This window comes from Ornithorhynchus anatinus, chromosome 2 (genome assembly GCF_004115215.2).
Source record: "Ornithorhynchus anatinus isolate Pmale09 chromosome 2, mOrnAna1.pri.v4, whole genome shotgun sequence".
NCBI classification, from domain to species: Eukaryota; Metazoa; Chordata; class Mammalia; order Monotremata; family Ornithorhynchidae; genus Ornithorhynchus; species Ornithorhynchus anatinus.
In genome coordinates, this window is record NC_041729.1 from 111,241,329 (window position 1) to 111,262,380 (window position 21,052).

At 46.0% G+C, this 21,052-nt stretch overlaps 1 protein-coding gene across 1 annotated transcript in view; it reads right to left on the minus strand.

Moving 5' to 3' along the window:
- The window catches only part of SLC9A2 (solute carrier family 9 member A2), a 90,668-nt gene extending 72,371 nt beyond the window's left edge, over positions 1–18,297 (minus strand). Inside the window, exon 1 of the mRNA XM_001514625.6 lies at positions 17,850–18,297. Within this exon, the coding sequence (XP_001514675.2) occupies positions 17,850–18,144 (295 nt within the window). The 5' untranslated portion in view covers positions 18,145–18,297. The remainder of the gene's footprint in view (positions 1–17,849) is intronic.
- Positions 18,298–21,052: the final 2,755 nt, after the last annotated feature.

Here is a 21,052-nt window from a genome sequence, read left to right on the forward strand (position 1 = left end):
ACAGCAGACAAGCAGCAGAACCAGGATAAGAACCCAGGTCATTGTGACTTCCAGGCCCATGCTCTATCCGCTAAGCCATGTTGCTTTATTTAATGGTATTTGTCAAGTGCTTATTAAGTGTCAGGCACTGTTCTAAGTGCTGGGATACATACTAGTTAATCAGGTTAGACATAGTTCCTTCCCCACAAGAGGCTCACAGTTGAAGTCGAACGGAGGATTTAATACCCATTTTACAGATGAGGTAACTGAGGCACAGAGAAGTTAAGTGCCTTGCCCAAGGTTACACAGCACACAAATAGTAGATCTGAGTCTAGAACCCAGGTCTTCTGACTCCCAGGCCTGTGCTCTTTCCACTAGGTCACACTGCTTCCCCATTTGCTGGAAGAGCTTGCTGTTGAAAGAAAAGGGAATGGGATGAGGTGACCAATTCACCTAATTTGACTGCAGAGGTTCCCAAAGTTTCTATCAGAGAGGACTGCTTCGTAGATGTAAAATACAGTTTGCCTGTCTCAAAGCAGCCACAAGCCATGCAAACAGTCATATCCTTATATATACCCTCTCAAGATCTATAGCTTTCCAGTAGGTATCTCTAACATTTACGTGCATTTTTCTCATATTTAAGAACACCACTACTGGTGCATTTGGGAGAAATACTCTTGGTAATTCTGTAAATATTTGTAGGCCACACAAGGTGCTCCTGCAGACTACTTTTGGCCTATACATCGCACTTTAGTAACCCCCTGGTCTAGACTTCCTCAGGCTCACTGGATCCTTCTGCCGCACTCTGCTGTGCTTCAGCCTAAATTCCGTCACTGTCCCACCATGGTCATGAGCTCTCTTCCCACCCCCATCAGTGGCTGCAGGGCACTAGGATTCCCACTCTCTGTACCTCGATCCCATCCTTCTCGCCACTGACCCCTTGCTCACAGCCTGAAACCTCCTCCCCCCTCATATACGACAGATGATCACTTTCCCCACCTTCAAAGCCATATTAAAAGCACATCTCTTCCAAGAGGCCTTACCCGACTAAGCCCTCATTTCCTCTCTTCCCTCTCCCTTCTGCATCCCCCTTGTATTTGGTTTACACCCTTTATTCATCCACCCTCAGCACCACAGCACTGTAAGTTTGTTAAGGGCAGGGAACAGGTCTACCAATACTATTGCCTTATACTCTCCCAAGCGCCTATTACAGTGCTCTCCATACAGTAAGCATTCTATAAGTATCACTGATTTATTTTTTGTACATATAATTTATTCATTTATGTTAATGCCTGTCTCTCTCTATAGACTGTAAGCTCCTTGTGGACAGGGAACATGTTTACCAACTGTACTCTCCATTGTTGGGTAGGGATTGTCTCTATCTGTTGCTAAATTGTACTTTCCAAGTGCTTAGTACAGTGTTCTGCACACAGTAAGCGCTCAATAAATACAATTGAATGAATGAATGCAGTGCTCTGCTCAGTGCTCTGCACTGCTACAGCGCTCTGCTCTAAGTGCTCAATAAATACCACCAATTGATTGATTGATTGATTAATTGAGACCTCCTTAATCCTGCGGCTGCAGCTAATGAAACAAGAAGGACCAACAACAACCTCTCAACCAGAATCACAAGCCTCTACATAGAGCCAACAACTAGGAGTGGGGATAGCCTCAGTGCCACTGCATTAAACTGAAAATGGGTCCTTTGAATTGCTTGGAGTGGAGGAAATTATTGGCCATACCCTGCCTGAATGCCAGCAAAGCAAGACAAAAATCCCCACAGTTCTCCCCGACAAGGATATTCTAGGATGTGCGATCAAGACACCGGGGTTTCCATCCCAAGTTGCTCTTGAGTGTTCTTAACTTCACCAGCCAGTTTTTCTGCTTTCCTAGAGACTGGAGAAGAGAAGGAGTGAATGACAATCTTGCTAAAACATCTGAGTCATTCTGGTGTGCTCTAGACAGCTTCTCGTGAAAAGCTCAAGGTTTCCTAGATACTTTGAAGAAACCAAGAAAAAAGAGGGAAATGATTTCCCATCTTTTTATTGAGCAGTTCCAACTTGAATTTCTAATTAGATCTTCCTCTACTAGGCTTCCAAATAAACCAGTGACTGCTTGCATGGCTTCATGGGGCTGTCTGTGGCTCTCGCAGATCCCTTCCAAAGATCACAACACTTCTGGTACGTACTTGGGCAAGGCCACCCTAAACTACTATTATGCTATTCTCCTCCCAGTCAGGGTCAAATGAACCCTACCCTAGAGGAGCAACAACTCCAGGATCTTCTTTCCTTTTCACCACTGGAAGTGACTACAAGGAGCCGCCCAGTACTGGGTGAGGTAGCAGAGGAATTTCTGCTCCTCAAAAGAACCACGCCTTTCAATCTCCCATTCCCACCCCTACTCAGAAACCCATAACCAACCAGGAGCAAGGTATTCCTAATTCAACTCTCTCCTGGGCCCTTGGCAACCTTCTTGTAGCCCTGTTCCCTGCTGTAGTTGTCGTTGTTGTTGTTGTAGTAGTACACTGTGTACTACTATGTACTATGTAGTACTCTGTAGTAGACTGTGAGCTCTAGTTTATGAGAAGGAATAGTGAGCTCGTCTCCAGACTTTGATCTCGTTGTGGGCATGATATGTGTCTATCTATTGTTATATTGTACTCTCCCAAGTGCTCAATACAGTTCTTTGCACACAGAAAGTGCTCAATAAAACTACTGACTGAATGAATAGTAACAGTGTGTGTTTATGTGCTTGCTGTGTGCACAGAACTGTACTGAGGGTTGAGAAAGTATACAGATGTGAGCCTGGTCCTCAAAAGACTCAAAACCTAAGAGTATAAGAAGTAAGGGAGGATGAGCAGCAGACACGTAAGGAGCAAGGAAACAATATAGTTTTCATCTATTGGGAAATGGATGGGGCATTTGGGAGGAATTCATCCCGATGAGAGTTGTCTTTGAATGCTACTCACTAAATCCTGATCAATCAAGCAATCACATTTATTGAGCACTTACTCTGGGTAGTACACTCTACTAAGCACTTGGGAGAGTACAGTATAACAGAGCTGGCAGACACTCTCTGTCCATGTGGACTGATCAATAGTACCTGAAGCTGGGAGTCGTTTCTTACCATGGATTGGTTAGACATTGTCAAAGATGTTGTAAGTGAAGCTTATGCTTTATGTCTCTGACAACACAACAACAATAATAGTAATAGTATTTGTTAAGCACTTACTATGTACCAAGCACTGATCTAAATGCTGGGGAGATAGAAGGTAATCAGGTTGTCCCATGTGGGGCTCACAGTCTTAATCCCCATTTTACAGATGAGGTAACTAAGGCACAGAGAAGTTAAGTGACTTGCCCAAAGTCACACCGCTGACAAGTGGTGGAGTCAGGATTAGAACCCACGACCTCTGCTTCCCAAGCCCATGCTCTTGCCACTAATCCACGCTGCTTCTCTAATACCTGGATGTCCCAACCCAGAACAAGCTGGCTGGACAGCCCCATTTATTTTTTAGACATTTAAATTTGCTCTGAGCTTTAACCGATTCAGACACTTGTCTACCTCTTCTTTTGACAAAGAAAGATTAGGATTGATGGTTTAAGCTTCCACTACAGCATCACCTGTTAGTTCTGAACTCAATTTGGCAGAGCACTTTTAGACAGTGACCGCTGAAGGAGAGCTTATATGTTGACTGGGAAAGGATCCCAGACATTCTTGTTACTCCAGTGGAAGGGCAAAACCAAACTCCATCACCTTTCTCCCTCTTACCTCACCTTGCTGCTCTCCTTCTACAACTCATCCCGCACATTTTGCTCCTCTGGTGCTAACCTTCTCACTATGTCTCAATCTTGCCTGTCTCACACCACCACCCCTTGTACCATGTCTTGCCTCTAGCCTGGAATGCCCTCCATCCTCAAATCTGCCAAACAATTACTTTCCCTCCTTCAAAGTCTTATTGAGGGTACATCTTCTCCAAGAGGCCTTCCAAAACTAAGCCCCACTTTTCCTCATCTCCCCCTCCCTTCTGCATCACCCTGACTTGCTCCCTTTGCTCTTCCCCCCACCCCCATTCCCAGCTCCATGGCACTTGTGTGTATATCTGTAATTTTCTTTGTTTTGATGTCTGTTTATTTATATCGATGTCTGTCTCCCCTCCTCTAGACTGTGAGCTTGTGTGGGCAGGGATTGTCTGTTTATTGTTATACTTTCCCAAGCACTTAGTACAGTGCTCTGCACACACTAAGTGCTCAATAAATTTGATTGAATGAATGAATAAATCTGACCCCCCCAGATACCTAAGGAAAGTTCAAGATTCAATGACCCAACCTAGCCCAGCTGAATTTGATTGCTAATGTCCAGACATTACCAGAGGATACACACCCCAAGGTAAGAGGCTTAGATATGGATAAGGGGTGTGTGTCAGCCGGTCAATTGCATTTACTGAACACTTCTTGTGTGCAGGGCACTGTACTGAGCACTTGGGAGAGTACAATATAATAAACAGAGACATTCCCTGCCCACAACAAGCTTACAATCTAGAGGGATAGAGGGATATGTGTGTATATATGTGTACCCTGAGGGTGGGGGCAGCATTCCTATGACAACATATCCCAGAAACACCTACAAATTTCCATAGGGCAGCCATACCTCCTTAAGTACCTTCCACTGGCAGTGACAGCAGAGCTTCTCTTAGGTACAAATATCAGTATTTTGAGCTAAGGTAGTCCCAACAGCCTGGGGAAAGAAGCATGGGTCTGCAAACTGGGGTTAGGAAGTACACAGAGGGCAAAAGAGGATATATGTTTGCCTGTTTTGCCTTCCTACTTTCTGCTCTAGATTCCCACTGCTCTGCAATCTACAGGCTCCTGATGTGGAGGCGCATGTGATAAGGACGTTGTCATGAACTGACTGAAATGAATAGTTTACCTTCTGCTCATCAACTGTGGGCCCAACTTTCATCACGGCTGATATGGATCAGGTTATCATGCCTAAAACTTTGCTTTCATCCCCAGTGTCTTAGTGAAGCAATTCATAATTGTCCAGAAAAAATAATCCCGCTTCAAGTTGTGTGGGTGTTTTTGTTTTCCCCTGTAACATTGCTAATCCTTTTTGTGAGTGCCATTCATTCAGGATTGGCCTTTCTAAACAGAATATACAAATGGCAGAAAATAAACAGAACGGGACACGTTGCCCACAGGACACAAAATGATGACATTAAGTGGGTGTTAAACTTTTTTCTAGGAGCCCAGTGACTCAGACTGATTTAATACACCACTACTGCAGGATGTATTAAAGCAAGGTTTTGGAGCTTTTTTTAGATTGTGAGTATCTCTTAGACTGTGATCCCCCTCTTTGCCAGGGCCACGTCTAAATTTCATCCAGGTAATTTCCCAATGCTTAGCACAGTGTTTTGCATATAGTAGGTGTCTAATGCATATTATTAGTAATATCTACTAGACACCATATCCTTGGGGCCTCGATATTTTACCTGAAGCAATTCCCTGACTCAGAGACATGCCCCGTCACAATAATAATAATAATAATAATGATAATATTTGTTAAATGCTTACTATGTGCCACACACTGTACTAAGTGCCGAGGTAGAGAAAAGATAATTAGGTTGGACACAGCCTCGTCCATGTTGAGTCTTAATCCCTTAATCCTTTTAAGGTGAGGTAACTGAGGCACCGAGAATTTAAGTGATTTGCCCAGAGTCGCAAAGCAGGAAAGTGGTGGTGGAGCCAGGATTAGAGCCCAGGTCCTCTGATTCCCAGGCCCATGCTCTTTCCACTACACCACACTGCTTCTCACAAACTCATAGAGGAATACTCACCAGAGCCAGCAGAGCCGAGAATCCAAAAATTGAGGAAAGGACCACTCCAGCTGGATCTATTGCCAGCAGCTCCCTTACTCTAGGACCCTGAGGCCACATCCTGTCTTTTCACAGCTCATCTTATTGCTGGACTCCCTGCAGTTCTCACCTCTCAGGGAACCCAGAGAGGAGCGGTTTAGCAAATGTCAGGAGCTGCTGCTGCTGCTGCTGCTACCAAGATGGCTGTGTCCTTACTGTCCTCTGAAGATTTCACAGGTCAAAAACCACAGTAGAAGCTCTGGCTAAACTGTGGAGCTATTCCCTTTGTGTGATAGCACTGAATTATTCTTCAGATTTGTCTAACCCCATTCAAAAGGATATTTGAATGAGAGGCCAGTGATTCCTCTATATTATCTATCCTGTTCAATTCCTAATAATAATGATGACATTTGTTAAGCTCTTACTATGTGCCGAGCACTGTTCTAAGCACTGGATAATAACTGTGGTATTTGTTAAGCACTTACCTTTGTGCCAAGCATTGCACTAAGTGCTGGAGTAGGTACAAGATCATCAGGTCCCACATAGGACTTACAGTTTAAGAAGAGGAAGAAAAGGAATTGAATCCCCAATTTGCAGGTGATGGAAATGAGGCTCAGAGATGAAAATTGACTTGCCCAAGGTCACATCTCAGACAGGAGTCAGGATTAAAACCCAGGTCTTCTGTCTCCCAGGCCCCTGTTCTTTCCACTAGGCCATGCTGTATCTCTGTGATCTGGGCTATTCCAACCATTAACAAAGTCCCTATGTACTGGGGAAATAGAATACGCATGAGGCTGTTAGAGTCATGGACTTTGTTTAGAAATACAGGCAGGTCACTGTCTTCCTTAGAGATTTGGGGAAAGTCATTTAGGATGTTCAGCACCGCTTATTTTAGCTAAAGCCCAAAGAACCCCACTGGGGAGTCACTATTTGGAATATCAAGCGCCTTCTTGCACCAGGTGCTGAAAATGAACTTCTAAGTAGTAAATGTTCATTCATTCAATCATATGTATTGAGCGCTTACTGTGTGCACAGCACTGTACTAAACTGTTCTGCTTTCATGGAAAGAAGACAGAAAGTAGGAGATAAGTGGGGAAGCCGCAATACATTTAATCAATCATATTTACTGAGCACATACTGTATGCAGAGCTTGCTTGCGAGAGTACAGTATAACAGAGGTGGGATACGGAACTATACTATTTTAGTAGGGGACTATACTATTTTAATGGATTCCTTTCCTATTTCAATCCATCAGTAGTATTACAGAAGTAGTATGGTCTAAGGGAAAGCACACAGGTCGGGAGTCAGAGGATGTGGGTTCCATTCTGAATCTGTCCGTTTTTTGCTGTGTGACCTGGGGACAGTCACTTAACTTCCCTATGACTTCCCTTTGACTTCCCTTTGACTCAGTGACAAAGGGAACAGCACATTCCAAGTGCTTAGTTCAGTGCTCTGCACTTAATAAATGCTCAATAATTACTATTGAATGAATGAATGAATAGTAAACACTCAATAAATACTATTGATGAATGAATGAACCTGAGGCAGGATATGTGTCTAATTCCCACCTGGGTATTTTTTCCCAGTGCTCAGCACTGTACTTGGCACAAGTCAATCAATCAGCGGTATTTATTAAGGGCATACTATTTGCAGAACACCATACTAATCACTTGGAAGAGTACAATAAAACAGAATTAGGAGACACGATCCCATATCAAGTTTTAAGTGTTTAATGCTGTTACTACGATCGTTCTCCCTCCCTCTTAGACTATGAACTCCATGTGGGTCAGGGACTGTGTCTAATTTGCTTGTATTGTATCTTCCCCAGTGTTTAGTCGTTGATTGTATGCCCATTGTGGGCAGGGATTGTCTCTCTCTATTGCTGTATTGTATAGTACAGTGCTCTGCACACAGTAATCGCTAAATAAATACGAGTGAATGAATGAATGAATGATTGGCACTTAGTAAATGCTTAAATACCACAATTTTTTTTATTATTTATTGAGCACTTACTAAGTACAGGACACTGTAATTGGTGGTCTACTGAAATCAATAAATTGGGCCCAGGGAGGAAACCTTGGTTACCAGCCTGGTGAAATGGAAGATGGGCTCCTAAATAAATCAAATATTTTAAATCAAGACTAGCCAAGATACCACCCTGATGGCTGAACCAAATATCCTGACAATGGTTCCCTTTGGACATAGGTCCATGAATATTCTAATTCTAAAAGGAGTTCTTCCCTTCATAATAATGTTGGTATTTGTTAAGTGCTTACTATGTGCAGAGCACTGTTCTAAGCGCTGGGGTAGACACAGGGGAATCAGGTTGTCCCACGTGGGGCTCACAGTCTTAATCCCCATTTTACAGATGAGGGAACTGAGGCACAGAGAAGTTAAGTGACTTGCCCACAGTCACACAGCTGACAAGTGGCAGAGCTGGGATTCAAACTCATGAGCCCTGACTCCAAAGCCCGTGGTCTTTCCACTGCGCCACGCTGTGCCTTCAGTAACAGGCACATTAGATACAGCAGGAAAGAGAAGCCAGACTTTTGCAGCTGAGGTAAAAGCAAACCAGGGTTACGTCCTGGAATACTTGGAACTTGTAACTGGAAATTGGGAGGGATGGTTTTTCCTGGTTGGCCCCTAGAACATATTTATCAAACTTTAGCTGGGCCCCTATGCAACTTCATTTTCCTGTAAGGTTACCTGAGGTGAGACTTGGGTTCATGACCACTCAACAGTTACCCAGCACCTTGAATTGTACTTTCAAAGCACTTTTACCAGCACTAATTACTTCATCTATGAAGAGCAGGTACTCAGGGAATACTTTGGCTAACATATCTAAGGCAGGTGATTACAGGACCTGATTCCTACCCCAAGGTATAGAGAGCATGGGCAGAATGGTCTCTTACCCCAACTAGTCACCACAAAGCCCTAGACTGACAGCACGTCCAGAGAATTTTCCATCCACAAGTTAGCAATCTGGGTGAGGTCACAGCCCTTCCGCAACCCTCCAAGCAACCCTGCAGAGGGAGGTTCACGTGCAGCGGAAGGACACTCCAGCACTGTTTCATCAGATGACCACCATGGGGTGCTGAGTGTGATGCTGGCAATTGGCCTGTAACATTGAAGCACTTTAAATACGGGACTCTGAAGGTAATAATAATAATAATAACAAATAATAATTACAATTGTGGTATTTGTTAAGCACAGGGGTGGATGAAAACAAATCAGGTTAGACATAGTCCCTGTCCCACGTGGGGCTCACAGTCACAATTGCCATTTTACAAATGAGGTAACTGAGACTCAGAGAAGTAAAGTGACCTGCCAAGGTCACACAACACACAAGTGGTGGAACCGGGCGTAGAACCCATGACCTTCTGACTTCCAGTCCTGTGCTCTATCCACTATATCATGCTGCTTCTCTAGAGGTGTTAGGAAGTGAATGGAGAAAGGGATTAAGGATTTCTAGAAATTTGAGTTTTGGGGGTATTTTTGTCCTAATTCCCTCTCTGGAAAAAGGTGCTGAGTGTGTGCAGAGGGGGAAATCACAGTTAGGATGTACTGCACCCTCTTGATTATTCTCCCCTGAGCCTGGAAAGAATGTCAGAGGTAGGGGAGGAGAGAATGCCAAGAGACTCATATCTTCCCCTCTCCCCACCCAGCCCCGGATCTCCCTCTGGCACTCTAAAGAGAATTAGATTTAGAAACAGGCTGAGAGGTTCTCAGTGACAGTAGTAGACATAAGCTGTTGGCCAAAAGGCGGGCTGAGGAGCAGACTGTCAATCATCCAGGTTTAGCCAGGATAAGATGGGCCAATATGCACATGGGAATTGGCTCTGTCTCTGTCCCTACTTCTGGGTCAGGTCCCTTGATCGCTTGTTCTTTTTAAGTAAATACATAGGCCATAAGCTCCTTGAGTGCAGGGAAAGTAATTGCAGTATTTGTTAAGGGCTTACTGTGTGCTAGGCACTGTACTAAGCACTGGGGTGAATACAAGCAAATCGGGTTGAACACAGTCCCTATCCCACTTGGGGCTCAAAGTCTTAATCCTCATTTTAAAGATGAGGACACTGAGGGACAGAGAGGTGAAGTGACTTACCCCGCTCACACAGCTCACAGGTGTCAGAGCCAGGATTAGAACATACGACTTTCTGACTCCCAATAGAAAGTACCAACTCTGCTCTGTTGTACTCTCCCAAGTGCTTAGTATGGAACTCTGTGTATAGTAAGATTTAAATAAATACGATTGATTGATTGTTAGCACATCTGGGATTGAGCACTCATAGTCTTATGCTCTGTTTAGGTCTCACAGCATTGTGGGTCTTGTAGATCAAATGTCTCATTCATTTAATCGTATTTATTGAGCTGAGCACTGTACTAAGTGCTTGGGAAGTACAATTCAGCAATAGAGACAATCCCTCCCCACTGGAGGGACTTTACCTTCACATTTCCCTTCCTTCCTGAAGCTCACTGTCATCAAGAGAAAAGACAGAGGCTTCCAAGTTATGGATGGTATTGGGATGTCCAGTATTCAATAAAAATATAACCCTATGTCCCTGTTTTCAATCAAAGTAATATGACCAGTCCACTTATTAATGGGCATAAAGCATTTAGAAAACAATTACTCTGGAAACTGGAATGCCAGTGATTACCACTGACATGCAGTTTATACATAATGAAGTAACATAAATATCAGTTACGTCAAGCTGCGGTGAGATAAATTCATGGATGAGAGGTCCAGAAGGGATGTGGACAGTTCTTCCCTATCCATGAGGATGGATGTCAAGGAGGGCAACTAGAACACAGTTCCTCCCAGCAGCCATTTTTGTTCCTGTAGGAGACGGAGTGTCAAGCTGGATGCAGGAGCAGCAACTTAAGTGTTGGGGGGAAAGGGGGCTAGCCCTTCTCCCACAAAAGCAGGACTAAATGAGAGAAGTCAATGGTTTTTGCCACTGGGCAGACAACCTCAGTTGTCCACCACTTCAGGCTAGGCCACCCAGGCAAGAGCTTGGGGCCACTGCATCTTTCTCTCTCCTCTCCCGGTTCTGGGAACACATCCCTCCCACTTTTCTGGGACCACCTTTCTTCCTCCAATTCTGAAGCCATAGCAAAACCTATCTCGCCCTCCATCCGAGAACAGCAGACTCTACTAAACCTCAGCTGCAGCCCTAATATCATTGCAGAACTGGGCACCCACTCACCCTTTATTCCCTCCCCGCCCCCAGCTCCCTCACCAAGCAGAGGTGGGGACTGATCTTGTGTCTGTTCAAGCAGCTAGTTTTCTTCTTCCTAAAGAAGAAGAGCAGGTAAATGTAGTCTTTGTTTTCCACTTCTAACCCTTCTTCCATCTTTTCCATTCGATCTCTTCTCTTTTCTGTTAGTCTCTGAGTCTGGGTCTAGGAAGCAGCACGGAGAAGTGGATAGAGCACAGGCCTGGCAGTCAGAAGGTCATGAGTTCTAACCTCGGTTCTGACACTTGTCTGCTGCATGACCTTGGGCAAGTCACTTCACTTATCTGTGCCTGTTACCTCATCTGTATTAGGACTGTGAACCCCATGTCAGACATGGATTGTGTCCAACCTGATTATCTTGTATCTATCCCAGTGTACAGTGCCTGGCACATAATAAGAACTTAACAAATACCATTATTATTATTATTATTACTTTGTCCCTCTCTATCATTCAGTCTCTTCAACTTCCCTCTGTTAGCTTCTCTCCCCTCCAGTTAACTTGAACTCCATTGTTGTCTCTGTCCACAAGGCTCTCTGGGGATCTTTGTCTTTGTGAGGCAGAGTGCTTCCCTAGCTATGCCTTTGGGGCTGGCTCTCTGCCTCTCTGGCTGAGACTCCAGGTGCAACTCTCGCTGCGGTCTCCTGGTGCCTCCCTGACTGTGGTCTCTGGCTGCATCTCTGGAGCCTCTTTGGCTCCAGTCTCTAGGTATGCCTCTGGGGCTCCCTGGCCACCATTTCCGCACATGTCTTTCTCTGCACATGTCTTTCTCTGTTCTCCCAACCTCCTGGAAGTCCCACTCTTGAAAGCTCCCATGCTCAAAATGAAAGGTTGGGACCTATGGCCTTGACTGGCCATTGGTCTGACCCAAGATGCCGGGATCATCAGAGTTATATCACCATAGCCCATCATGTCTGGGAGCTTTGATAAAAAAGTGTTATTAATTGTGTTATTTTAAGAGAGAGCTGTAAACATGTATATTTATAAAGTTCACAGCATTGAAATAGAAGTACTTAAGAGTGACAGGATTGTTTAAAATTATTATTAAATTGAAGTTAGATTTCCTTCCAGAGAACTTGCAAGTTAAAATATATTTTTTTTCCTATAGATCCCAGGCAAAATCAATGCCCTTTTTGTGCTTTCCTACTGTAGAAAACACACTCACTACCCATTTAATTCTTAACTTTTATATGAATGTATTTTTCTTACCAAAATTACCAAAATCTACTGGAAGTGATTAAAAATCCAAAATTTAGGCATTCTTTGACACCTAATCATCAGTATAAGTGCACCATGCATACGCTAGATCAGTACTTTGCATATAGTAAGCACTTAACAAATACCAACATTATTATTATTATTACACCTCTCCTTCAGTAAATGTGTACTACTGTCCTTGTATTTCGAATATTTCACTCAGTTACATTAGGGAGAAGTTTTCTGGATTCCAGAAATTTTTGAGCTCTCCTTCAAATGTGTTCTCTCTTTAAAACAAAAAAAAAAAAGCAATCACTTATCATCAGCTTTCTCTAGTCAATGTAGGGCTTGATATAGAAAAACTAAACTTTTCAGGTGAGAGTTAAGTCATTTGTCAGGAGATATGTACAGCCACAGAAATATAACAGATCCCTCAGTCCCCAAAGGCACCACCTATATATAGCCCTGGACATGTGAGTGAGACGTAAACATATATTTCCAAGCCAGGTGTAGCACAATAAATTGAAAGAAGAAGGGAACAGAGAGACTGCTGCAAGGAAAAAATAAACCTGGTCAAAGAAAAGTGAAACAAAGAAATCAGCCAATCAGTAGTATTTACTGAGTGCTTAATTTGTGCACAGGACTGTCCTAAACCCTTGGGAGATTACAATATAACTGAGTTGGTAGATATGTTGCCTGCCCACAACAAGCTTACAATCCAGAGGGTAAGTACTCCTAGTTTTGCTGGTCTTTGCCATCATTCATATGTTTTGAACAAGCACTCACAAGCCTGGCTCTCTTTCTTACTCCCTATGGGCATATATTTTCTAATACTGCATATAATTGTATTTGGGTGGGGAAGTCTTCACGCTATTTTCCAGAGATAATAACAGCCTGCTATTGGTCAAGATCTTGCCACAGGCATCCAATTGCAAACTACTAGGACAGCCGAATAAATGTCTCTGCTGGTCATCATTAATGGACTTGAATCACTTTCTAGTCTCTCAGTTTCCCTCTTACACATTTCAGTTAACATTTACTAATCTAATATTGAAAACTACAAAGTAAAATACCAGAGTGCAATAAATGGGAGGCTAATTATTTCATGCACAGATCAGGTTGACTGATAGGCCGGTTGTCTAAAGTGGAAAATTGGGAAAGCCTACAAAGAAATCACCCCATCTCACCATCTCATGGGTTTTGAGGCCTCCTTTTACAAAGAAGGCACCACCTTGGTGAGAACCTCAGACAGGAAAGGAAAAAGACCAAGAAGAGTGATAGTGCTATGGCAGAAGTTACTGTTACTGTGTCCCTGGTATCTTTCTATACTGGCCTTTTGTATCATTTCCCAGGGACTGGTACCACTTCAGGCTAGCTCTCCTGTCCCCGGAGTTAAAAAAAAAAAAAAGCATTTAAAGGTTTCAAATTCCACCCCTGTCCCATTCCAGAGGAACACTGATAAACTGATAACCCACCCCAAACCTCCCCACAATATAAAAAACAATTTGATCCAACTGCTGCATTTGTTTTTTATTGGAGTATAAACCTATATATTTGATTTTTACAATCCTGCTTAACCTCTTCTACTCCAATACCAAGGTTCAGAATTCCTTGATATAGACAGGATCATGACCGCTAATACTAACTTGGCAAAAAAAAAAATCTATGGTGCCTGCCCATCACTCCAATTCCTAAATTCCTCCATAAACATAGCCAAATTGTCTCTATCAGCTCCAGACATCAAGCAATGGGGCCACTCTTCCTCTCCCTTGACAAACATATACAAAAGTACATGCATATCCCACATACTACCAAACTCACACCAACACACCATCATATAGGCATAGACCCACACATCCAGGTCCAGACACACCAACCCACTCAAATATCACACAAGCACACAGGTATAGACATACAACTGCCACAAACAATCACACGGAACCAGAAACAGAAACTCAGACACATACAACCCATCCCTACAAACACCCACTCAAACAAACTCACAAAACCACCCATAAAACTACAAAGACAAACATAGGCACAAACACTACTCACCACAGACAAATACAAGGCCACTGATCACAAACCCTGAAACAACTCCTAACAGACACACTGAAACATACCCAGCACCTCACAGACACAGATAAACACACTCAAACATACAGTCATGGGCATAGACACAGATAGGTATGCACCTGAATGGAGTCAAGGATATAGGCACGGACAGGTACATTTACATAACAGCACAAAGTCAGGGGCACAAGTAGAGATGGATACGCATTCACAATTGCTTGCAGTCAGAGACATAAGGGCAGATAGGTACACATAAACAATCTCATTCAGGCAGGGGCATAGACACAGACAAGTACACATTCACAATCACATGCAGTCAGGGAAATAGGCACGGAAGGTATACATACACAACCACATCCAGTCAAGGGCACAGACACAGACAGGTACATATTAACAATCACACATAGTCAGGTACACAGGCATAGATAGATACACATACACAACCTCATTCAGGCAGGGGCACAGACACAAACAAGTACACATTCACAATGGCATTCAGTCAGGTACATAGGTATGGACAGGTACACATGCACAACCTCATTCAATCAGGAGCACAGACACACACAGGTGCACATTCACAACCACATGCAGTCTGGGATATAGAGACAGCTATGAACATACACAACCATATCCAGTCAGGGGCATTGACACAGATGGGTACATATTCCCAATCACATTCAGTCAGGGGCATAGACTCAGACAGGTACACATTAACAATCACACACAGTAAGATACACAGGAATGGATAGGTACACATACACAACCTCATTCAATGAGGGAACAGACACAGCCAGGTACACATTCACAATCGCATGCAGTCAGGGACATTATTTTGATGCTATTGATACCTGTCTACTTGTTTGGTTTTGTTGTCTGTCTCCCCCTTCTAAACTGTGAGCCCGTTGCTGGGTAGGGATTGTCTCTATCTGTTGCTGAATTGTACTTTCCAAGTGCTTAATACAGTGCTCTGCACAGAGTAAGCACTCAATAAATACGATTGAATGAATGAATGAATAGGTAGGACAGATACACATACACAACCTCATTCAGTCCAGGGCACAGACCCAGATGGGTACACATTCACAACCGCATGCCGTTAGGGACATAGGCACAGACAGGTATCAACATATGCAACCAGCCAGGGGCATAGACACAGAAGGGTACCCAATCCCAAGCCCGTTGTTGGGTAGGGATTGTCTCTATTTGTTGGTGAATAAGCTGCTCCAAGCACTTAATACAGTACTCTGCACCCAATAAGAGCTCAATAAATACGATTGAATGAATGAATAGCATGCAGTCAGGGACACAGGCAGGGACAGGTACACATACACAACTGCACAGAGTCAGGGATACAGGCAGGGACAGGTACACATACACAACAGCATAGAGTCGGGGAAGAGATAGACGGGTGCGCAGTCCCAATCGCAGGCAGTCAGGTCACAGGCACAGACAGGTACACATGCACAACCTCATTCAGCCAGGGACAAAGGCAGGGACAAGTACACATACACAACAGCACAGAGTCTGGGACATAGGAGAGGGACAGGTATACATACACAACAGCATAGTGTCAGGGACACAGGCAGGGACAGGTACACATACAGAACAGCATAGAGTGAGGGGCAAAGGGACAGATGGGTGCACATTCCCAATCGCAGGCAGTCAGGTGCAAAGACAATGACAGACAGGTGCACATGCACAACCTCATTCAGTCAGGGACATAGGCAGGGACAGGTACACATACACAACAGCACTGAGTCAGGGATACAGGCAGGGACAGGTACACATACACAACAGCATAGAGTCGGAGAAGAGATAGACGGGTGCGCATTCCCAATCACAGGCAGTCAGGTGCATAGGCACAGACAGCTACACATGCACAACCTCATTCAGTCAGGGACACAGGCAGGGACAAGTACACATACACAACAGCATAGGGTCAGGGACATAGGAGAGGGACAAGTACACATACACAACAGCACAGAGTCTGGGACATAGGAGAGGGACAGGTATACATACACAACAGCATAGTGTCAGGGACACAGGCAGGGACAGGTACACATACTGAACAGCATAGAGTGAGGGGAAAAGGGACAGATGGGTGCACATTTCCAATCAAAGGCAGTCAGGTGCAAAGACGATAACAGACAGGTGCACATGCACAACCTCATTCAGTCAGAGACATAGGCAGGGACAGGTACACATACACAGCAGCACAGAGTCAGGGACGCAGGCAGGGACAAGTACACATACACAACAGCATAGAGTCGGAGAAGAGATAGACGGGTGTGCATTCCCAATCGCAGGCAGTCAGGTGCACAGGCACAGACAGGTACACATGCACAACCTCATTCAGTCAGGGACACAGGCAGGGACAAGTACACATACACAACAGCATAGGGTCAAGGACATAGGAGAGGGACAAGTACACATACACAACAGCATAGGGTCAGGGACATAGGAGAGGGACAAGTACACATACACAACAGCACAGAGTCTGGGACATAGGAGAGGGACAGGTATACATACACAACAGCATAGTGTCAGGGACACAGGCAGGGACAGGTACACATACTGAACAGCATAGAGTGAGGGGCAAAGGGACAGATGGGTGCACATTTCCAATCAAAGGCAGTCAGGTGCAAAGACGATAACAGACAGGTGCACATGCACAACCTCATTCAGTCAGAGACATAGGCAGGGACAGGTACACATACACAGCAGCACAGAGTCAGGGACGCAGGCAGGGACAAGTACACACACACACAACAGCATAGAGTCAGGGGCAAAGAGACAGATGGGTGCGCATTCCCAATCGCAGGCAGTCAGGGGCACAGACACAGACAGACAGGTACACATGCACAACCTCATTCAGTCAGGGACACAGGCAGGGACAGGTACACATACACAATAGCACAGAGTCAGGGGCACAGGCAGGGACAGGTACACATACACAACAGCATAGAGTCAGGGGCACAGGCAGGGCCAAGTACACATACACAACAGCATAGAGTCAGGGGCACAGGCAGGGACAAGTACACATACACAACAGCATAGAGTCAGGGGCACAGGCAGGGACAAGTACACATACACAACAGCATAGAGTCAGGCGCAGAGACAGACGGGTGTGCATTCCCAATCGCAGGCAGTCAGGTGCCCAGACACAGACAGGTACACATGCACAACCTCATTCAATCAGGGGCAGAGACCCAGAGGGGTCCACATTCGCAGTCGCACCCAACCAGGGGCAGAGGCGAGCACAGGTATGTTCGTGATGCCCGGCGACTTGTTCTGCTGCCTGCCTCCCCCCTTCTGGACTGCGAGCCCGTTGTGGGCGGGGATCGTCTCTGTGGCCGAACTGTCCTTTCCGAGCGTTCAGTAGAGTGCTCTGCCCCCGGGAGGCGCCTACTAAATAGGAATAAACGACAGGGTAGGGGCCTAGGCAGGTCCCCCCTGCCCCCCACCCCGGCCCAGAGGCCGGCGCCGGCCGGGTCCGCGGCCCCCGGGCACCCACCGATCTTGGCCAGGGAGGCGAGGAGGATCCAGAGGGTGATCTCGAAGGGGATCTGCACGTGGGGGTAGTCCAGGGTGAAGACGGGCAGCCGTCCGTCCTCCAGCGGGGAGGCGGCCGGGGCCACGGCGTGTCCGAGCCCGGCGGGGGCCGCGCTGCCCTCCATCTCCCCGGGGGCGGGCTCGGACAGGGCGGCGGCAGGACCGGCTGCTTGCAGCAGCAGCAGCAGCAGCTGCAGCAGCAGCAGCAGGAGCAACCGCGGCGTCCGCAGGCTCCGCCCGGTGCCCCCGAGCTCCATGGAGGTCCTGCTAGCGCATCCCACGGACAGCACTCCCTCCGGGGCTCCTGGCCCTCCGGACGCCGCCGGACCCCGCCTCGGGACCGGGACAGACAGGTGGCCGCCCTGCCCGCAAGGACCGGCCCATGCCCCGCTGCCCCGCCGCCGTCCCCGGGGAAGGCCGTCCTCCCAGGGCCCCGGCCGACCAACTGTCCCCGACCGGGGGGGGCGGGGATTGGGGCCGAAGGGGCGGGGATTGGGGCCGGGGGCGGAGCCGGGCCGCGCCCCACCCGGAGCGGAGCCGAGGGGGTCGGGCCCGGGGAGCGCTCGGCCCAGAGCCGCACCTGCCGCTCAGCCACACCGACCCCCCCGGCTCACTGCCTCCGCCTGCCAAGAACATCTCTCTCCCTCTCTCTCGCTCCATATATCTAGATACATACGTATGTAGATATATACGTGTGGGCGGATTCATTCATTCAATTGTATTTCTTGAGCGCTTACTGTGTGCAGAGTGCTATACTAAGCGCTTGGAAAGTACAATTCGGCAACAGAGACAATCCCTGCCCAATGACGGGCTCATATATAGTGATATAGATAGATCTAGATCTCTATATAGAGATATAGATATAGAGCTATATCTATTTATATCTCTATATAGAGATATAGATCTATCTATATCGATATATATGTGTGTATACACGTATATATATATATATATTTATATATATATATCTCTTTCTCTCCCACCCTTCCTTTCTCTCTCTCTCCCTTTTTCTCTCCCTCCTTTCCTTCCCATTCTCTCTCTCTCCCTCCTTTTCTCTTTTTCTCCCTCCCCCTCTCCCTCTCTCTCTATATTTCTCTTTCTCCCTCCTTCTCTCCCTCCCTCTCTCTATACATTTTTCTCTCTCCCTCCTTGTCTCCCTCCCTCTCTCTATATATATCTCTCCTTCTCTCCCTCCCTCTCTCTATATTTATCTCTCCTTCTCTCCCTCCCTCTCTACATATTTCTGTCTCCTCTCTCTCCCTTCCCCCTCTCTTTCTCTCTCCTTCTCTCCCTCCCCCATATATATTTCTCTCAATCCCTCTCTCTAAATATATATATATATATATACACACACACACATACAAAAGAGACTGCGCGCTCCTGTGGGACAGGCACTGTTTTCAGCTCCACTTGCGTGTGGCCAACCTAGCACTTAGTACAGTGGCTGGCACATACTAAGCGCTTAACAAAATTCCACAATTATTATATATATGTATATAGGGCAGCCCCTTTGGCTTATATATATAAACCCGTGGTGGGCGAAGATGGTTTACCTATATTGTTGCATTGTACAGTGCTCTGCACACATTAAGCCTCAATAAATATGATTGGCCTGGGAGTCAGAAGGACCTCGGTTCTAATCCCGGCTCCGCCACATGTCTGCCGTGAGACGTTGGGCAAAGCTCGTCTCTCTGTGCCTCAGTTTCCTCATCTGGAAACTGGGGATTAAGACTGTGAGCCCTATGTAGGACAGAGACTGCGTCCCACCCTATTATCTTGTATCTAGCCCTGGGTTTAGTACGGTGCTTGGCACATAGTAACCGCTTAACAAAAAACCCCACAGTTATTACCGTTATTGTATAGGCACTCCGGTCCCAGAAAGAAGGCAGGCAGGCGAGCAGGCTGGAAGGCCAAGTGGGTGGTGATCAAGCTGGAGCTTGTCAGTGGCCCTTCAGCCCTGGCGGGCTGCGGGGCTTTATACAACGAGGAAGCCCCGCTGCTGCTATTCTGAGTGCCGGGAGTCGCATTCCCAGGATATACTGCTGCTCTTCCGGGATCGTTCTCCTTCTGAGATCCTGGGACAGGGACCGTCTAGCCTTTTTAGACGTTTACCCTTTTCTACCCTGCTGTGAGACCCATGAAGGGCAGGGATTGGGTCCGACCTCGTGAATTCAATCAACTAATCATTTATTGAGCTCTTACTATGTGCAAAGCACTATACTAATCGCTAGGGAGAGCACCCTTTACTACCCTGCTGTCAGCCCCATGAGGACAGGGACTGGCTTCGACCTCGTGTTTTCAATCAATCAACCAATCAATGGTATTTATTGAACGCTTACTATGTGCAGAGCACTATACTAATCGCAAGGGAGAACACCCTTTACTACCCTGCTGTGAGCCCCGCGAGGAACAGGGATTGAGGCCGATCTCGTGCAATCAATCGACCAATCACTGGTATTTTTGAATGCCTACTAGGTGCAGAGCACTGTATCAAGCACTAAGGAGAGCACAATGCATCAGAACTTTGTTGACAATTCTGTCAACCCCGGAGTTTAGTTCAGTAATGAGCATAGAGTAAGGGTTTATCAAATACTGTAATTATTATTATAATCTGAAGTCGTCCCACCCCTCCCCACGAGGAACGCGCACTAGTGTCGACAAGGCCAAACAGCCCCAGCCAGAGAAGGTGTGAATCAGCTTCCAAGAAGCCTTCCCTGATTAAACCTTCCTCTGCTCTTCTCCCACCCCCTTCTGCGCTGCTTTTATTTGCTCCTTCATTCATCCTCCCTCCCCACAGTAAATATGTAGATATCTGTATATATTTGTTATTTACTTATCTATCTGCTTACATTAATGTCTGTCTCCCTCTCTAGACTGAGAGCTCGTTGTGGGCAGGAATGTGTCTGTTGTTATACTGTACTCTCCCAAGCGCATAGCACAGTGCTTCGCACACAGTAAGCTCTCAATAAACACGATTGAATGAATGAATGAAGGGACAGGCTGCGCTCCTGGTGGAGACATAAATTCGGGGGAGTTGGAAGCAACAGCCGCAGAAGCAGCAGAATTAGTTTCTCTTCTCACCGCTCTGGTTGCTACTTCTAATCATTTACTGACTCCCTCTCAGGGCTTCTGCCTTGTCGAGGAATCCCATAAGAAGCCCTACTC